We start from the raw sequence: 20,495 nt of genomic DNA on the forward strand, positions 1-20,495 counted from the left end.
TAAACACTTGGAAGAGGAGGGAGGGAGAAGAACGACGCGTTTGGAAGAGGAGAGGGACGATGACGACGAGCAGGGATTATGCCGAAGGACGAGGAAGAGAGTTTCTGCCAGAGGAAGAGGGGGGAAGAAGTGTGGGGTTTTTTTTTGTGTGTGTGTGAGACGGCCGCCAGTTGTAATTGGAGTGTCGACGCGAGGCGAAGCGTCGAGTCGTCGGACTGGCTGTCGTCTCCAACGCCCTCTAGTGTCGACTGGAGGAGAGGGACGGCAGCATGCGCCATCTGCCAGCAGCTCAGAAGAAATAATTAGTGACATAATTCAATTAAATACTTCCTGCCTTACTTTCGTTAGCGACGGACTGCGGTGGAGGAGCGGGGATGGGGAGGGGGGGTGGGGGTGGGAAGGGGGACACATGGAACTAGCTGATATCAATCCTTTGCTTTCACTTGACGCCACAGCTCTCATCTGTGGCCATTTTTTTGCGGCGGCCATTTTGCGTCCCTCCCATTGAGCGTTTGTTTTATTTCAACTGGGAACGCAAAAAACAGGCGCGAGTGAAAGCGGCCCGTAAGGAGGAGGAGGAGGAGCGTGGACACGGAGAGACTAGTCGATACTACCGAGGAGTATTTTGCCAAATGTGTGTGTGTGTTTGCGTGCATGGAGAGTGTCTGGCCTTGTAAGTGTGTGTGTGTGTGTGTGCGTGTGTGTGTGTGTACTTTCAACAGCATGCTGCTCTCTTGAGATGTTTTCGTTCGTTGGAGGATCTGTCATGTTTGTCAGTGGTCTGAAAAGTCAGACCAGGGTGAGAAATTAAGACCAGCCGCCACTCAGATGCTGGGAATTGTTTGTTTTTTTGCTTTTGTTTTTTTTTGTTTTTTGCTGTGGCTGGTCAGTTTGTCAACAGGTAACCAACTGTTGTTTGGACACCTGAGTCTATTCTAAAAAGTTTAGCTGGCTGGTAAAATAAGTGAAATTGTTGTATGAAATTAGGCCACTGCTACTATTCAATAGCTAGAGAAAACACTAGCTGAGAACAGTGAGGTTTTAATACCAGCTGAATCAGCCGGGCAGGAGTGTCGGCACGTCCACAATCATGACCAGGCACTTAAATGAAATAGGAAAAAGATACTCACACACTGGGTTGAGGCTCCTTTAGTGAGTTTTGTTTTTAGAAAGCATTAATCTTTATTCTGTTTCAGTACCGGTAGAACGCCATATAACTGAACCAAATGCAGAATACACCACACATGACTACAGATATTTATTTCATTAAGGATTACAGTTAATGAGCTGTTGGTTTTTGATGTTTTCCTGCTGCAGATTATTTAGAGGGCAGTGCACAGTATGAACTATCTGACATAGCCATTATGATGAGTGTGTGTGTGTGTGTGTGTGTGTCGCCCCTGTCCCCTGCCTTCACTGCCCCAACAGACGCCACACGTGTCGTTCTCATACACACTTTTCAACACATAAATGAATAACACACTGACGCAACGTGTTAACATACATATCTTGCATTGAAAGATAGTACAGATGTGTCTTTTCCCCCAAACTAGACGCTCGGGCGTGTTGAAAATGACGCTTTTGCTTTTTGAGAGTGTGTGAATCAGAACAGCCAATTAGTGTGAGGCGTTTGCTAACATATCAGTTGTGGTTTTAGGTGTAATGGTAGTTGAGGTGGTGGTTATGCGGCTATACACTATATCATTATTTTCCCCAAAAAAATGTTTCCTGATGGGTGGAAGAGCCCCAGACTCGGCATTTACAGAGTTTTATTCCAAAATAAGAGATCTGACAAAAACTGAAAACTCTTATAAAACGACAGCTGGCGTGAAACTAAAGCACACTATGAGATACTATTGAAGTTATGAGTCATCTTAGACCTTGCCTGCTTTCATATTTAACTGTTTTTAAGGATAAAGTAAGCTGTTGTTTTTTTTTACCTATTGAACAACGAATTTCAGGCCGCGTATTTTCATTCCAATATACTGTAGATATACAGCTTTTTGGAATCAAACTCGTCATTTCGACCACAGGACACTAAAATTCTCCATTGAAACCAACACTAGTGGAATTGCCCAATCACTGCCACAGTTCTGCCAACCGGGATTCAAACTGGCAACCGTTTGTTCACAGGCTCGCTTCTCTAACCACAGGTAAGAACGGCGGGACGTTTCAAATGGGCCACGCTTACAAAGGAAGAGATAAAAACATTTTAATCATCATGCTGTTGTTGTTGACAGCTGTGAAAAGGTAACAACAGATTATTGACACCATATACATTTCAGATAAATTATTAGAACACAGAAAAAACAGCAACAGAAAATGTTGATTTATTGATTTGCTCATAGAAATTGAATAGGGTTTCTCACTTATACGGCACTTTGTAGGCGAGGCCTTTTTACCACGTCATCGCTGTTCTGATCTGTTGGGCTGCTGCTGCTGTCAGAGAGACTCATCTGTGGTTGTGTTGTGGAATATAAAAAAAATGGTGCAATATCCTGACCCATCTGATGCAGATCTGACGGCTTCTCCACATCCAGACAACAAAGAAAAGATGCAAGTTGCCAAAGTTAATTGACTGTCGTTCAGAAATATCCCCCATACACACACACACACACCTTGAGACAAATCATTGTTACTGATGCGTTGCTGCAGAATACATGAAATCATCAGTGTAGTTTCAGTTTTGTTTTTTGTTTTTTTCATAAAAGGCTATGTTTTTCTTGTTTTTTTTTATATTTGTGATCAGTATGCTAGAATAGGCCAAGACAACTGCAAAGTAGGTCAAATTTACAACAGGTTTTCCACCAGGGGAAAAGGAAAAAAACAACAAAACAAAAAAAAGACAGCCAGTGGGTGTGAATGATAAGTCTTTTTTTTACTCCCTGGGAATTTTTAATCCTGCTTTATTTCACAGTTTTGTTTCTATTCTTCCCTCTGTTTTGCAAAACATCTCCAGGTTGTAGAAATCCCAATTATACTGAATCTGTGTTGCTGTCTGACCTGTGAGCAGCAGGAACATCTCTGTCACGCTGCCATCTTCTGCGCTGAGAGCCTGACAGGATGTTACATAGCAACTTTTCCCGTGTTGATTTTTCAGTTATGCTGAATTGACAAGTGTTGACTGGAGAGTTGTTTGTCCACTCACACAGCTGATCTGGCTCTGGGGCGGCTGTTCAAAACTGTCAGAAGTTGAATTTACTCTGATGGGTGTGGTCTTACACAAACACCGGCATGGTGTTGATTCTTCCACTCTCCGAGTTAAATTAACAGTGATGAGTTTGCCGTGTAGAGGTTGAAAATGTTAAAGAAAACCACGCTGCAAACAGGTTTTTAAACAATCGGATAGCAACAGCAGCAGCTTCCCCCACAAACCCAGAAACAGAAACTTTGCAGAAACTTTTGTGAAATGAATTAGAGACAGCCGAGTTAAAAAAAAAAAGCAGTGTGTATTTGCATTTTAGTTGCACTGAGATCCCATGGGGCATGCACTCTTTTGGAAGGAGGGTGGATGAGCATGTGCAGTTGAAGAGTTCAGTTCTAAAACACTGCATCTCCATTTTGGAAAACTAAAATAATCCTGAGGTTCAGCAGTCAATGAATAGAGTTGATACCGTCTGTAAAAAATTTGTCATTTTGTCAATTAAGGACTTCAGCTACCCACTGTCCTTTAATTTTGTGAGATCATTTTGTAAGAGTAGGAATAAGACTCATTTTTCTCTGATTTTGGATATCATGTTGGAATGAAACTCTTCAGCAAAATGGGCACAGAGGTTTGGAGAGGAGCACCGTGAATGTGTGGGATTTAATTTGTCATATTTATTCTATATTTATACATCAGAATGTCAGTTTCTGTTTCAGTTGTCTTTTTTTTTTTTTTTTTTTTTCTTTTCCATGTTTGTGGAAAGGGTTTCTGCTGTTATTGGTTCATGTACATAGATAGCCCTGTTGGGATTTCATGTCTGGAGAGCTGGCACAGTATTGAGACGTACTGAACGCCTGTCCCTCTTCTATTTCAGTTTTACTTTTTATCACAGAGATGAAATTGTAGCAATATATATTTTTGTTATGTTTTTTTTCCATTGTTAAGATTAGTTTGGTTTGTCAAAATGCTAAAAGAAAACTCTTCCTCTTATATTTCAATCACTACAGGACCAGGATGTCCTTGATTTTAGTTCCTGAGAACACACACACACACACACACACACACACACACACACGCAATGCCAAATGAATTATTTACTATGAACTCTACTCTCAGATATCTGCCTTCTTGTACCCCAGATAAGTCAAACTCTAAACAGCCCCTCTGACTGTATATCAATCACATTATGCAGTTATATTCCCTGTGCACAGACTTGGCTCAGATATTATTTTGCAAATAATTGTTTTAAACTGCGTGGAGTACATTGGAGGACAAAGAAATGAGTCTCAGTAAGTTGAGACTATTTGAATGTCAATAGAACATTCTGTACTTTGTATGATCGACAATTTATCTAATACTTTCTTTATTGTCTTGATGCTGCAAACTTTCCCCTGCGTGTTAAAACAAACACCGATAATAATTTGCAAATATTGTCTCATCCAAGTCTGTCTATCCAGCCAACATGGCACTGAGTTTCTGTGCAGCTTTAAAGGAAAAATCCTCCCTAAAACACTTCAACACTGTTAAAACAACTAATGGGGATGTACCTTGCATTTCTGGGTCCATTTTGTTGTTTTTCTGTATTTTTCTTCAACTTCACGTCCAGATATTTCCAGCAGCTACAATGTAGTTTGATATCAGAGAGGGCTTCTTTCTAGAGCCGCCATTTTGCACCGAGAGACGTTCAACAATCATACAGGGAGAAATCCATCGTAGAAGAGGAGAGAGACCAGTTTCTCCTCCCACAGGAGCAGGAGAGAGACCAGAATGCAATGCAGCATCAAGACATGTTTTGTTTTGAGCCTGCGATCATAGACACGGCCCAATGTTCACAAACCAATTGGCTGGCTAGCTGTATTTATACGCCCACCTTTGATTGAAAGCAACAAGTTCACCCTCTTTAGGGGATTTGGAAAGGCATTCTGGGAAATGTAGGAAATCACTAACTGCAGTAGAAGTAGATGAGGCAGGTTGAGGGAAAGTTGGTTCACCAAAAAAGTAAATTACAAATCGTCATAACAAAATGATGAAATGCTTTGAACAGCACAGATTGATGTTTAACAGTGAAAGATTCTCTGAGGCTGGATTTTTCCTTTAATGTGACAGTTGGCACTTTCTTTCTTTTTCTCTTTTGTGTCCTTATTTACTTCACTGACGTTCATGATTCAATATAAACACCTGACCTTGGTTTAGGGTTAGGGTGCTTGCTTCTTATACTTCTTCTTATGCTTCTTCTGGTTTCTTTTAGCCTGCTGAGGTGCCAGATGGGTTGGGTTTTGTCACGGCAGACATTGCAGTGAGCGCCAGAAAGCTTAGACAATCACAGAAAAGTATTTGAACAAATCAGTTTAGTGTATTTTGTATTTTTGTGCGATTGTCCACGTACCTGACACGGTGAACTCCACCCACCTGGCACTTCCAGAAGGGAAAAACAAATGCGAAGTGATTTGCAACTACAATTTCTTATTCTCTTAGGGTGGAGGAGGCAGATTTTGGTCAAATTTTCACACCATAGATTTTTCCTCTGAGGTTTTCCTCGAGCATCCTGGTCTTGACAGTCTGCTGTGACATTAACTTTGACACTCAGTAACTTCAAGAACTCTTGGCTGTTTCTGAAAGCGTTTACTTCTTCACACTCTGCTTTTTCAACACACCCATGTGTCTAGTTTGGAACGACACGTCGCTGTTGTCGTGAAAAACCCTGTATCTCCAATGTTGATGATTTTCATGTTTTAACTTGACTTGAAGGATTACGTGTTCCTCTATGGGTTGAGAAGATTCTACGACCCTTGGTCTTATGAAACCATTTCAAACCCCTTTTTGGATAAACAGAAAAATACATGGTGGTCAAGCTAAAAACAAGGCTGATTTTCTTAGTTCCTGAAAAGTTGACATTTTAGAAGATACTAGGATTTCACCCAACAGAGACGATATGTTTGTGTTACTTTTCAACACTGCATATGTTAACAACAACACATATTGACCAAACATATGTTGTCAAAAAATAACATTTGCGCATGTATATATGTTGCCCCAAACTACATACCCAGATACAGTTATGGATAGTGAGTTATGGGTTCATTTATCCCGGTACAGTCTAATCTGATACACCCAAAATGCCTAATCGGTTGTCCATTTTTTATTTATTTTTTTACAATTTAGTAATTCATCTGATGCTCGTACCCATGGAAACTTACAATGTGAGCAGCAGCAGCATAAGCTTCAATTCCCACATCACCAACACTGCAAGCAACCAATGATAAGGAATATGCAAGAGTCAGAGCCACATGGCTTTCAGACAAGCCCCAGTGTTTGTCCAATAACACAATACATATTTTTACTTTTGCAGTATTTACACAATGATATCACTGTCCTTAAAGGTAACCTTGTTTTCAACTACAAGTAATGATCTTATTTCACTGCCCTTTTTATGATATACTCTGTATTTTTAAGCCATGTTACACAATGTTTTGACTTGTTATATTTTGTCAAATGAATGAGCAGTATTAGCTGGTGCAACTGAATTTTCTCTGTAGCTTTTTTTTTGTTTGTTTGTTTTTGTCATGACAAATCATTTTTAACCTGGTCAGAGAAGTGGGATTTAACTTCTTTACCGTCTTCAGTCGAGGTTAAAGAAGCTGAATGTGTGTTTTTTAGCATGAGGAGCGGGCCGTGACGCAGCGGCGGGCCGTGACGCAGCGGCGGCTCACGGCTGCGTCGCGTGGCGTGAACTCTGACAGAAACTTTCCTCGTTTGAACCCTGTGCCCGGCCGCCGCCCCGCCCCGCCCCGCCCCGCCCCGGCCGGCCTGCGGGGGAAACAGACTTGTAGCCTTGCGTGATGATGACAAAACTTGAAAGAAACGTATCAATCACACCCTTAAACCAGTTGAATGTTTGCCACTACATCAAGTAAAGACGTTATACTGTGTGTTGTTTCGAATGGGAGTAGAATGGTTCAACTACTTTGATGTGCTGCATTATTTTTTTTTGTTTTGTTTTGAATTATTTTTTAAGTTGAATAATTTATTTCCTGGCAAAATAAAGACTGAACTGTAAAGAGAGATATCTTTGTTTTCTCGGCTGTTATTTATTTTTATTTTTTTGCCCCCATGCAATGAAATCAGGGGAGAGTAGCCTATAGCTGAGGCTGTGTCTGTCCATCCATCCATCTGTCTGTCAAATGTCAAATGTGATATCTCACACACTGCTGGTCTTAAAGTTTATTGAGGTTTTTGAACAATCATACATACAGTAGTTTAATCAGGGATATGATACATTAAACCATCAAAAAGAAGAGAAAGGAAATAGATTAAAAGACAAAAATTACATAAAAAGCAAAATGAATAGGGGGGTCCTGTTCCAACACAAAGTGCAGCACATTAAGGAAACAAGATGCTCAGAAAATGCAGTTTCATTGTGACTTGAATGCAAACATAGCATTCACAGTGTTAATTTAAACCTTCATCTACTCTTGGAAGTTTGTTTGACTGTATTTGTTCTATTTCAGCAGCACCTTGCTGCCCAGTACAGCCAGTCTTCTGCAGGCTGCGTTGCTCAAGAGAGCCTCAGCACTAGGTGATGAGGGAGGAGAGAGTGTAACTCCTTCACTTTCCCTTCCCACATCACACCGCTCCTTACAGTGTCGGCTGTCTTTCCTCAAACTGAGTCAAACCAGTTTCCACCAGCAGGCTGTGTGACCTACAATATTATAATACATTGGAAACACTGAGGCAATGTGGTTGGGCAATTTCCAAACAGTAACTAGCAGTGTTGTATTACAATGCATTACTTCCTCCATTATTACCCACTATATTATTATTATGTCATCCCAAGTACACCAAGCAATATTTGATTGAGTGACTGACTAATTGATTGGTGAGTTGGTTGATTCACAATATGAAGTCACGCATTAGTGTCTGCTAAATGCCTACATTGTAATGCAAATAATTAATTCCTTTGTTGTTGATGTGTTTGTCAGGGATGATAGACACTAAGTTTCACTGCAGATATGAACTCGTTCTGCCTTGGAGTCTCTGGATGGGAGTTGACAGTCTGCCTTCTCCACCCACTTCTGTTGCCTAACAGGCACCTGATGATCAAAAAATTTCAAACTCACTTGTCCTTTTGATCCTACAGGTTCAAACCAGGGAGCTTATTAATATAAAAAGTACACACACACACACACACACACACACACACACACACAATTTTTTTGCACCTTATGACAAAAACAATCAGAGTTGTCATTTATAGAACATTGGCTTACACTGATTTGCTCCATTTGACTGTGGCATATCAAATCATAAAACCTAAAACTAAACCCATAACAGTATAAAACTTTGTATTATCCAAGTTTCGATTACAATTGATATTTTATTTTCCCTTATCTTAGAAATTACTACATGAAGGAATTAAGGATAAAGTGAAAAAAATAAATCTAACCTGAGGCCCCATGTCAGGATTTGAGATGTCATTGAGCCAAAGTTGTTGCATTATCCTCAACTAACCTGCCCAGAGAGCTGGGCCCTTGGATTTGTCAGAAAGTACATAGGAAAAACAGTCAGATAATTCAATATCATTGATATAGTCAGTCAGACGGAAGGGTGGCATTGCTTGTGCACTTGAATGGTAATGATTTTCTCCCTGCGTTGCTCATGGCAGTGTTTTTCAATCCACCGAGGGACGTGTGAGCGCTCCATGTGAGTGCCAAAAATAATGAAATGTTCCTTTAAAAATGTGTACATCCCATTTGTTGGCCCGATGGGGGTGGAAATCATATTTAGATATTTTCCTGCTTGGTTCTATGTGCGCTCAAATAAAACGGGTTTCGTGAATACTGGAATGTAACTACTAGTTGATAAAATTCCGTTTAAAAAAAAACACTTACACAGACATTTTCGTCGGAATGGAAATGTTTAAGTCACAACACCCCCCATAAAGCCGTGGTATCGTCCAGTCGCTCGGTTGTCCCGGAACCAGCGTCACTCTGCCCGGTGTGTGAGAGCAGGTGAAACTGTTTGCTTCGCGAGGTTGTAACTGATAAAAAGTAAGTTTTTGAGCTGTTCCAGAACATTATCAGTGCAGAATACTAACGCAATAAGAGTTAACTATTTCAGCCTTTGTTTTAATTGAGTTAAGATGGATTCAAAGAGCCTTTGACTTGTGTGTTGACAGATTAGCTAACGTTAGCCTGCTAGCCAAAGCTATGACAACAGTAGTAAAGCCTGGTAACATTACTAGGCTTGACACCCGCGGCGCTCCGCTAGCTAGCTAGCAAACAAAAGAAGTCTCGTCTTTTGGGAAACTGACAAGCAGCAAAGACTGAGCCTTCAAAGAATATTGTCTCATAATAAAGCCATCTAGCTAGCTGTCTTTTTTGTTCTATTGAAAGTGGCTGTGGTGTTTTACTAACAACTAGAAGCGAGATCCAGTCACGTTTAAGAAGGCCAATACAACCATGTTAGCCTTGTTTAGCTAGCATCAATGGTGAACTAGTTCGTGTTATCTAACACCCGGGGTGTCTCCGGGCAGTGGGAAAAAGTCCTCAACTGTCCCAAAATTGAGTATAGTAATTCAAGGCCATTCATTCAAAGTCTCGAATGGCTGTTAAATTCTCTGTTAAAGTATCTGGACCTGCCTTAATATTGGACTGGGTCTCGGTGCGCTGTTGTGTAGTGAAAACTGGCCCAGTCACGCAGACTTGGCTTAAACCCTGAAATGACCACAGCCTTTTCATTTCGACATTTATTCATTTGCGATATTGGTCTTGTATTTAATTCTAACATGCAATAAAATATCATAAAATCTTGCATATAACTGACAGACATCCTAATTGCTAGGTTAAGGTCAATGTTGATTTGCCTTTTCCAGGTATCGTTAGCTACCATCTCCCAAACTGGCATTAACTTCAAATCTCAATTAATTTAACGCTACCTTGCTGTAAGTAATGTGTAGTTTTCTACATTATACTAGACAATAGACATGGCTTGCTAGCTAAATATTGTGTAAATCAACGTTAGCTATTGACATGCCACAGTGGGATAATGTGGACTAATGACGCAGTTGTTGGTTTACTCGTTTTAGCTAGGCGGCTATTTGACAGCTAAGCACCGAGTACATCATGAACAAACAAGGCCGTTGGACTGCAGAGCCCACTTCAAGGATTTATTCATACCAACATGAATCTGTTGAGAAAACGTTGACGTTTAGGAAATCAAGTCAGGCTCGTGACAGCTGCTGGCCCGTTACCACCAGCTCCGATACGTTCCGTTCTCTTGTTTTTAGAGACGTCACACCAGACTCCGTTTACAGATCTGACCGTTAAAAGTGGCTTCGCTTATCGGCAAAGTCGCATACCGTGTACAACATGACTCAAGACCTTTAACGGATTATTAAGACCTACTGTTAATTTCGGCGTACATCGGGCATGCGTATTAAGAATACAATTTTAACTTTTACATTTGGTTAGTCTTTCTCCAGAACACATCCGGAAGGCGTTAGCAAGCAGTGTGAAATCAGTTTAAAAAGTTTAGGTTGTATTGAAATAAAGTGCTTCCTGGTGAATCACTTGTATGCTGAATTTTCCATTTGTCTCATAAGAATTAATAAAAGGTCGTAAGTCATGTTCTACCATGTTTATACATTTGTCTATAAGTAAGGCATTATTAAACGGACAGATTTTTGATTGGAGTTTGGCGTGACATCCTCTCCATACAACCTCTCAATGATAATGATGGCTGACTGCTAATCATGAGTCATTCACCTGTAGGGACGACCGTGCGGACTGCAGACATCAACACAGTATCACAAACGCTGGACAAACTCGTAAGTAGCTCTGTAAATCTTTAATTGTAGCTGACCCCCAATGATTTTTACAGGCAACATTATTGCTGCTATCCTTTGGAGTAAATGCACTACTATGTCTTGGATCTATTGAAGTTAGTCTATCAAGTAGTGTTTCAGCAGTAAATGTTCACTGCTCTTTGACTGGTGATGTTTTATCAAAATGTTGTGCAGTGAACTTTACCTGTGATGTTTCAATTTTCCTTTTTTATTCTAGAATCTGTTAGAGTTGAATGGACAAGGCAGCCAGAAATACACAGGTATGGCCTACATCCGCCACACTTTTTTTTTTTTTTTTTGGCTTGTATTGTCCACTAGAGGTGTGTGTAGGTAGATGAGGAGTGGGTATGTTTTTCTCTGTTCCCTGCCAACCCAAATGCGTGTTTCTTCTCCAGGTCCAGCCCAGCTAGTGAAGCCCAGTGAAGATTCAGTGATGCCCGTCAAGAAGAAGAGAAAGTTCCCTGGTCCAGATGACCAAGAGCTCAGGAAGTCTAAAATTGCCAGGTGAAGACACACACACACTCTAACTCTGTTTCTCTCTGTATTCCACGCTGTGTTTCTGGCCATCATCTATCTGCAGTTTATGAAATCTCTTCCTCTCTCCGTTTGTGAATCCATCTCCCTCTTGTGTCCGTCTGTTTGTCTGCCCATGTCTCAATCTACACACTGACTCTCCTTCATCCGTAATGGAGCATTTGTGCTTTCTAGATCTGTTTTGCAACATGTTTGTCCAACCTTTAACACCTAGCTATAAGTGAGTTAGAGACTAGTTGTTGGAGAGGACAGTCACTGGCTGAACCCTGCAGCAGCCTGAAAAAGGTCAGCTCTGGTTAGGATAGCAGGGTTGTCTTACACCTGGCAGCAGGCGTAGCGAACCCCTCACCTTCTCATTTTCCTCTAGTGTGTGTGTGTGTGTGTGTGTGTGTGTGTGTGTGTGTTTGTCTCAAGGGAAGTGTGAGGCAATGTTGCATTCAGAGAGAAGGGAAGAATGCAGTCCCGGCACATGTATCTTGGTTTGTGTGTGTGTGTGTGTGTGTGTGTGTGTGTGTGTGTGTGTGTTCTGAGTTGTGCACCCTTCTACCCGACTGGGGAACACACAGCACTCAGCACATATTTGTCCTCTTAATCAGCGCTGGCCTCAAGTCGGCAAGAAGGAGGAGGACTGTGGGAGAGGACAGACTGATTTCTACAGTCTGTCCTAGGAAAGGGCTTCTAAGGTGTTTGGATTTCTCACTTTATCCACTAACTAGTCCAGATGTTGTCCAGTCCCACGACGCCTAGCTGGCTGTGCAGCCTCAACTGTTGCTGTAGTTGAAGCTATTACAGTCCTGGAATAATCATGACCATAACATTAACCCAATGTATCGTCAAGAAGAATAGATCCACTCTACTATATTGCCACACTCCGGTAGGTTAGCTGTCTTTCAGTATCATAACACAGAGACCTGTTATAGAGTCCAGAATGCTTCGTTAGCATTGCCCAAACTTAATGAATTCCACACCTGTTAGCCAAAACTGCTTTGCTAGCTAGTTGTAGGGCTGCAACTAACGATTATTTTCATTGTCGATTAATCGATTAGTTGTTTGCTCTATAAAATGTCAGAAAATGGTGAAAAATGTCGATCAGTGTTTCCCAAAGACCAAGATGACGTCCTCAAATGTCTTGTTTTGTCCACAACCCAAAGATATTCAGTTTACTGTCATAGAGGAGTAAAGAAACCAGAAAATATTCACATTTAAGAAGCTGGAATCAGAGAATTTTGACTTGTTTTTCTTAAAAAATTACTCAAATCGATTATCAAAATAGTTGGCGATTAATTTAATAGTTGACAGCTAATTGATTAATCATTGCAGCTGTAGCTAGTTGTAACTAAAATATTCACTGCCAGAAAATATTTTTTTTTTAGATAAGACACTGCAGTTGCAAAGCTTACACACATTAGCCGGACAGTAACACTGGGCGAGGTGAGAGAGAGCCGTTTGGTGTTAGGGGCTAAGTGTCTGATGACTGACTGACAGTTTCACTGTCTGATCCTCTGACTGATCGGAATTTGGGTCCTGGTGCCATGAGGGGAAAAATTGTGTTATTTTGATCCAATATAAACATACAAACTATTTATATTATCAAAATGCATTCATACATCACATTTGTCAACTCAGAGATGCCTCTTCTGTTAGTTTTGCATGCAGCAGGAGCCGCTAATGTTACCTGCTTTTTAGCAGGTGTTTGGCAGCTGCCACTAGCTTGTGCATCTCGCAGTGCCACACACTTCCTGTATAGGATAGGAGCTCCTCGCTTGTAGAAGCGTGCATCTTGACACTGTGTTTGTGTCTGAGGGGAAATCTCGGTGGGCGTTGTTATCGACTGCGGAAGCTCAGGGAAGCGGTGGGGCTTGATTGACAGAGAGCCGTTCTGTGCCGTATTACCCAGGTTAAAGTGAAACTCGATTTTCATTTTTACACATCGTCCTAAACCATAAAATCGATTTATCGCCCAGCTCTAGTTTCACTCGACCTCAGATCCGCGGACCCCGGCTGATCAGCGCCGAGAAGCCGTTCTCCAGTAAGAAGTGCCTGGCCTGGTTCCACGAGTACGCCGGCACGGACGAGGTGGTCGGCCCAGAGGGCATGGAGAAGTTCTGTGAAGACATCGGCGTGGAACCGGAGAACGTGAGTCCCTTTGGCCGAATCATTCCCTTTGCCCTTTCCTAGTCTGTTCAGTGTTACAAGTGTCTGCTCTGTGCCGTGTTGTTCTGTAGTGGTGGAGGTTGTTTTTGTTTGTTTGTTCCTCATCTGTCCCTATTTTGTTTGTAGTGCGGGTGGTACCACTTCAACTAATGTTGTTTGGATATTGCTTCATTTTTGTGAGGAGAATGTGAAATTAACAAAAACACTGTAATTTAGCCAATTTTCCTCTTGAGCTGTGGTGGTATTTTTGCTGTTGTGGTACGCCACTGCTGAATGAAAACAGAGAAAACTCTGTTTTTATTCTCGCCTACTAAACATCTAAGATGGCCAGGCTATTGTTTTTTGGCCTGACCACCTAAAAGATAATGAACTCCAGACACGTCATGTAGAATATTTTGTAATTCTAGTCTTTGCAGGGGCCTTCTAATATTAAATTCATGTTTATAGTTATCTTTTCCTTGCAAATAGCGTCTGAATGCATTCCAGGTTGTGTTTCGATTGTGCTTTGTGCTCTCAAGTCTTCATTTCCACTCACTATCCACTTCTTTGGCAAGAGTGTCTCTCTCCACTTTCCACTATCTAATAAAGGCAAAAAATGCCAAAAAAGAGTAGGCAGTGTGATATTTTTTTCCAAGAGTGAATGGAGAACACACACACACACACACACACACACACACCAGATGTTGATCTAAATGTTGGCTAGGATAAAATTCATTGTTTTTCTCTGTCTTTGTCTCTCTCTCTCTTTTTCTCGTAGATAATCATGTTAGTTTTGGCCTGGCATCTAGAAGCAATAAATATGGGATTTTTCACAAAAGAGGAGTGGCTCAGGGGAATGACCTTATTACAGTAAGTACATTTTTTTTATTTTATACTAAATACTTCTTGGTCATAAAATGCGTCCTTCACTCCTCCTGGCCCAGTGTTGAGTGTTTCCTGCTCCTTACTGGCATTGACAAATCCAGTGTGATTCTCTTGTTGTGGGGGAAAAACAGAGTCACAAGAATAACTCTTCATCCACATCTGGTTTATTACTGTTAGTCAGAATCCCCCTCTACACACACACATACACACACACGCTGAAAATTGCTGAAAACGGCATTCATCTATAATCCCCTCTACCTACGCTTAGGCTTACACCTCGCTCACAAGATGACAGCCAATCATCTCTGATCTCGCTGTCAGTCATACACGCTCACAACTGTCACCACACTTGTAAGAAAACACTGTTGTTGAATTGTGACTCATTGTGTTTTTTCCCGCCCGCCTGCAGGTGTGACTGCACAGAGAGAGTACAGAGTAAACTGGATTGCCTTCGCGCTGATCTCAATGACTCTGCACTCTTTAAAAACATCTACAGATACGCCTTTGACTTTGCCAGGGTGAGTGTGTTGTTTTAACTGAACCAGTTTGTTGTCGGTCTCCTCGTTTCTCTGGGCCTTCCTCGCTCTTCACTGGGACGTTTGGTACTCTGCCCTATTACATACAATACCAACCCAAATCAACTCCTGGTTGTCCTGTCCTGTTATTTTGTCAATTGCACATTTCTTACTGTAAACAGTCTTCCTGTATGTTGTCTGCATGTCAGAAGCTGCCATGTTTATGTATTTGTAATATAAACTTGCTGTGTTGCAACACTCGATGTGACGAACACGTTCTCTTTCATGGCATGGAAAAATGAATTGCCTTCAGTCCATCTGTTCAATCAATCTTTATATACGTGTCAAGTTTTGAGTTCCTCGATTTCCATCAAACCATCAACAGTCACCCATACGATCTGCCTCTCTTGGTACAAGTTGTCAAGGTAAAGGGTCTCTGGTGATTTTTCAAACCAAACTAATTTGTAAATTACTTGCTTAAAAACAATACAAAGCAGTTGTGATTTATTACAATTGCAACTTTTAGATGAAGTGAAATAAACATGAATACAGCTTTGGCAAGGAGTTGGAGCACCTGATCCTCTCTGAATAAATGGCTGTTAGCAAAACCATGGGGTCAGACGGTATCCCAATCCCAAACATTCAGCCGTTTTCTTAACACCTATGAGTCCAAGTCACGCTGGACTAGATGCTGGTCCAGCGTGACTTGGAGAACTCACTTTCAGCAGTAATCATAGAGACAAACACTGCAGCAGACGGCCCAAAAACCAGAGCGTTAAGCAGGCTGCTTCCCCATGTTCTCCTCACAACACTGACTCTGTTATCCCACCCCCCCACCCCCCTCCAACCCCTCAGGATAAGGACCAGAGGAGTTTGGACATGGACACGGCTAAATCCATGCTGGCCTTGCTGCTGGGGAGAACATGGTCTCTCTTCCCGGTCTTCCACCAGTTCCTGGAGGTAAATCTCTCTCTAGCTCTGTCACTCCATTTGATCTTATTATTTTGCTTTAGTGTTGTCACGGCAGCACAATTTTGACTGTGATACTACTACCATACCACTGCGAACAAGAAAAAACATCGATCATTGTCACAGAACAGCTCGGGGTGCTTTGCCAAGCTACTTGTTACCATGCTGACTTGACAGCTTTGTAGCAATGTTTGCACTGGGATTCTGATGTCACTTGGTGTCCGTCTGTGACAGCTCTGTAAACGGGAACTTTCTCTGTTGCCGGGCGCAAAAAGGTTCGTCAACTTGGTTAGTCCAGCTTGCTAGTTGGCCAACTTTTGCAATCTGGTTTGGGGTTTTCATTTAAAAAAAAAAAGAAAAAAGCTGCAGTGGTTTAAATAAATATTTGGTAATTCTGCATTTTTATTGTTTACTCAGTTGTTGTTGTTTGTTTTCTTCTTTTTTCAAAAATCTTCCTGGTCTCAGGTAAAGGCTGGATATAGGAAACACTGAAGTTTAGGTTGACTGGGACCCAGTTCCAGATGTGGTGGACTGTCTGACACTCCTCCCTCCCTCCTTCCTTTCCTCCATCCCTCCTTCCTTTCCTCCCTCCTTCCTTTTCTCCCACAGCAATCAAAGTACAAGGGGATGAATAAGGACCAGTGGTATAATGTGTTGGAGTTCAGCAGGACCATCAACGCAGACCTCAGCAACTACGACGAAGACGGGGCTTGTGAGTTGTTTTGTTGGGTTTTTTTTGTTTTTGTTTTTTTCAATCAGTGTCCATTGTTCATTGTCTCAAACTCGAGTTAACTTTCACACAGTTGCCAAGCAGTGAGATTGGTCAAAGCATATTGTGGTTCTTGTGCTAACTCTTAAGCTAACCAGATACTTAACCTCAGTGTTGTCATAACCATAATCGCAGGAAAGAGCACCATCTGGGGCTTTATGCTCATTGAAAAGAATGGGGTCATAGCGAGGATATTTTTAATCTGATTTTCTATTTTTTTTTGTTTGATTATTTTATGTCATTTCTTCTTTATTGGATAGTCATACTGAACAGAGACAAAAAAGGATGGGGGAGAGAGAAAGAGAGAGAGAGGTTGACATGAAACAAAGGTCCCAGGCCAGATTTTAAAGCTGCCACTGCTGGTTGTAGAATAAATCATAAAGTGCCACAAGGTGCTCTGGATCAGGGTGTTGAGCTGAAAGCCTGAACGCATCATGTTCTCTCTCTCCGCAGGGCCAGTGCTGCTAGATGAGTTTGTGGAGTGGCAGAAAGCTCGGCCAGCGTCGTAGCAAAACCACGTCACAACGCCAAACCACCAAAAAGGAGAAAGATGGAGAGGAAATAAAAGAAAAACACATGCGGATTCTCTCTCTACTGTTCTAAAAAATAAATAAAAATAAGCAACAACAGCGGTTACGGTTCTCACCCACACTGAGGGACTACAAACACACACACACACACACACCTCCGATGGACTACATTACCATCCCTACGGACTATACACACACTCACTTCCCACCCGAAACGGCCTCTTTGCATCCTCAGCCAATCGTCAGAGCCCTTTCTCTCTCACTGAAGAGACTTTTTACAGTGTTAATTTGAAGAAAAAAGAAAAAAAAATAGTTTGTAAAATGAGAAAACAAAGGAAAAAATGAACTGAAGGGAGAGGAGGGACTGTTTTTCATATTTCATTTGTGGCCACAGTTTATAGCAAGTATTGTAAGATCGGCTGTGGAACTTACGTTTTCTTGATGATTCTTTTTTTTTCCATTTTGAGTCTTAACTTGTTTATAGTATGTTTTCAGAAGAAGAATAAAGGAAATTAAATTGCGACAACTTGCTTCTTTCTCAGTAATTGACCCAACTTACCGGGTGTTATTCACTAAATAAGCCTTTTATATGAACAATTGATATTTACAAAACCACATGTGCATTGTAGTACTTGTGGACATTTATTGCAACAGTGTCAAAGTTTTTTTGTGGTCATCATTTGTAATGTGTGCAGTAATCAAGCATAATGAAGTACCCATATTGATTGTCTTTTGTAGGTATCAAACTATTGATAATAACATGTATTATCCTCATGGATGTGACCAGAGGCCTTGACAGAGTTTGGATATTGACAAAATCAAATATCACAATATTTTAGGCTGAATACCTCTATGGATAATGTGACGATATTTTGGGCATGTGGAGATGAGTATTTGTGCTTTCATAAGATATGTACACATATAAATAAGTTCCGAAAATGTTGTCATTTTACTGTAACGCAGCCTTCAAGACCAGGAACAAGTGACATTTAAGTTATTTCGCAATATTACAATAACCAAAATCCCAGACGATATCTAGTCTCACATCACAATATTGATATTATAATATATTGCTCAGCCCTAGTTGCACTGTAGGCACCATGTTGCGGCCCTTTCTTTAAATGTCGCTAAGAAATGTCGCTTGCAAAATAAAACTGCCCTCCTATAGATGCTCAGATTCCCAAAATTTCAACAATGGGATAGGGTGATATACTAAGTAATGAGCAGGATTGTAGTGCTAACATTTCACTGAAACCTGCAATAACCAAACTATCAATAACCCATTGATGCTTTAGGTAGAGTTGAAGTGTTTTGGGGTGGATTGTTCCTTTAAGACTGGTGCACAGGGAGTGGACCAGATACTTGTGGACCCCCTCGTACTTCTGTCCATCCAACTCCTCAACTGTGTGTGTGGTTCAATATTGCACTCTTCCTCCAGGTGAAGCAGGTGGAAATCTACTTCCCATAAAGGTCCAAAGATGTTTAGATCTGCTGAATGGAGCAATGGAAGTAGAGTTTGACTTCATCCTGCTGTTCAGGAAACCCCTCTTGACTTAGTTCAGCAGTGTGTATGGGGGCGTTATCAACCTGGGATATAACAACAGCGGTCCAGTGGAACGGCCTCAGATTCCCTTGGCCGTTTTACAACCATGCAGATCAATCATCAGACCTACTGACTCCCACTAGATGGCTGCCGTACCGTCACAGATCCACCAGGTCTAACAGTTGGCGTTGCAGGTTGAAGGCTTCCTTTGGCTTTCTCCGAACGCAAACCGGACCAGATGTGAGGAAAAAGAGTGAGAGACGACTCATCAGACCGTATTACTTTTCTCCTTGGCTCGGGGCTCCGGGGTCTTCGCCCCTCACACCAGGTCATGCCTCTCCTGTACTCTGCAGTTCTGTGAGTCGCGTCATGTTGCCTAAAAAACTGATTGTCAGTTCTTTTAAAGCTGACACTGCTAATTGGCGTTCATCTTAATATGATTCGCCTGTGTGCGGCTTTGTAATTGTAATTTGGCTACTATAAACTTACATTGAAATAAAATACTTTTTCACCTTTTTAGCTCATTCTATTATACTAGGCTATACCTATTTGACTATTTATGTAAAAAAAAAAAATTAACCAAATTTATATTGTCTTGTATTTTTATATCAAAATCTCATTACTTCTCAGTACTTTGTGGAAAACAGAAAATCTTTGCTGGTGACTTCATTGTGTAGCAGAAGGCGAACATAAAAATTCCAACCAATTAAACATCACATTGAACAATCCCGCCCCTCCCATCAAATAAAACTGTCTTTCTCTCCCTAACTGATCTCCCATTGGTTTACACTTTTGAATCATCCCTTCCTGCGTTATGTCCCGCCCCCAACATCCTGTTTCAGCAGGAAATACATCATATTAAGGAAGAAACATGCTCTCAAAATGCGGTTTCTCTGTGACTTTAAACTCCTCTCTCCTATAGCGTTTACATTATTTTCCCTTGTAATATCTATGTGTTAAATCTCCATGTGGAATAACGCTCTCTCCTCTCTCTCCTCTCTCTCCTCTCTCTCCTCTCTCTCCTCCCTCCCTGCCTCTCTGTTAGCGGCGTCCATTGGGCCTGCTGAGGCGGCGGCCATGATGGCGTTGAGGCGGGTCAGGGAGAGAGAGCGCTGTTTGAGCCTGGGGGCGGGGCCTAACTCGTCGGGGGCGGGGCTTGGGAGGTGGCCGTATCGCTGCCCCTCCTCGTCGTACTGGTATAGGCGAATCACGCGGCTCCGTGGGGCCGGGCGAGGGCGGGGAGACGGTGAACACACCTCCTCCTCTTCTCCTTCTCCTCCTCCTCCTCCTCCACTGCTGTTTTTCATCCCTTCTTCCTGTTTTTCTCTCCCTCTCTCCTCCTCTCCTGTGTCAGAATCGCTGCTGTCATCTTCTAAAGCGCCAACACTGGATCCTCCTCTTTTCTCTACTTCCTCCTCACTCCTCTTCTCCTCACTCTCTCTCCCAGCTGCCTCGTTCTCCTCTCTCCATCCCTCCTTCTCCTCCCTGCTGTCTCTCCTCCCCTCTTTCTCCTCTTCATCTTCTCTCCTCCTCTCCTCCTTGCTGTCTCTCCTCCCCTCTCTCTCCTCTCCATCTTCCTCAGTCCTCTTCTCCTCACTACCTCCCCCAGCTGTCTCCTTCTCCTCCTCT

The 20,495-nt window shown here is 41.8% G+C and overlaps 1 protein-coding gene across 1 annotated transcript; it reads left to right on the forward strand.

Moving 5' to 3' along the window:
* Nucleotides 1–9,130: 9,130 nt before the first annotated feature.
* dcun1d5 (DCN1, defective in cullin neddylation 1, domain containing 5 (S. cerevisiae)) lies at nucleotides 9,131–17,424 on the forward strand. Its single transcript, XM_071897123.2, has 10 exons — nucleotides 9,131–9,192; nucleotides 10,915–10,970; nucleotides 11,206–11,248; nucleotides 11,384–11,492; nucleotides 13,487–13,658; nucleotides 14,434–14,525; nucleotides 14,950–15,058; nucleotides 15,911–16,015; nucleotides 16,634–16,736; nucleotides 17,247–17,424. Exons 4-10 carry the CDS (start codon nucleotides 11,422–11,424, stop codon nucleotides 17,300–17,302), a joined length of 708 nt encoding a protein of 235 aa, XP_071753224.1. The 5' UTR covers nucleotides 9,131–9,192; nucleotides 10,915–10,970; nucleotides 11,206–11,248; nucleotides 11,384–11,421; the 3' UTR covers nucleotides 17,303–17,424.
* Nucleotides 17,425–20,495: the final 3,071 nt, after the last annotated feature.

The sequence above is a fragment of the Centroberyx gerrardi genome, chromosome 6, assembly GCF_048128805.1.
Source record: "Centroberyx gerrardi isolate f3 chromosome 6, fCenGer3.hap1.cur.20231027, whole genome shotgun sequence".
Classification (NCBI taxonomy): Eukaryota; Metazoa; Chordata; class Actinopteri; order Beryciformes; family Berycidae; genus Centroberyx; species Centroberyx gerrardi.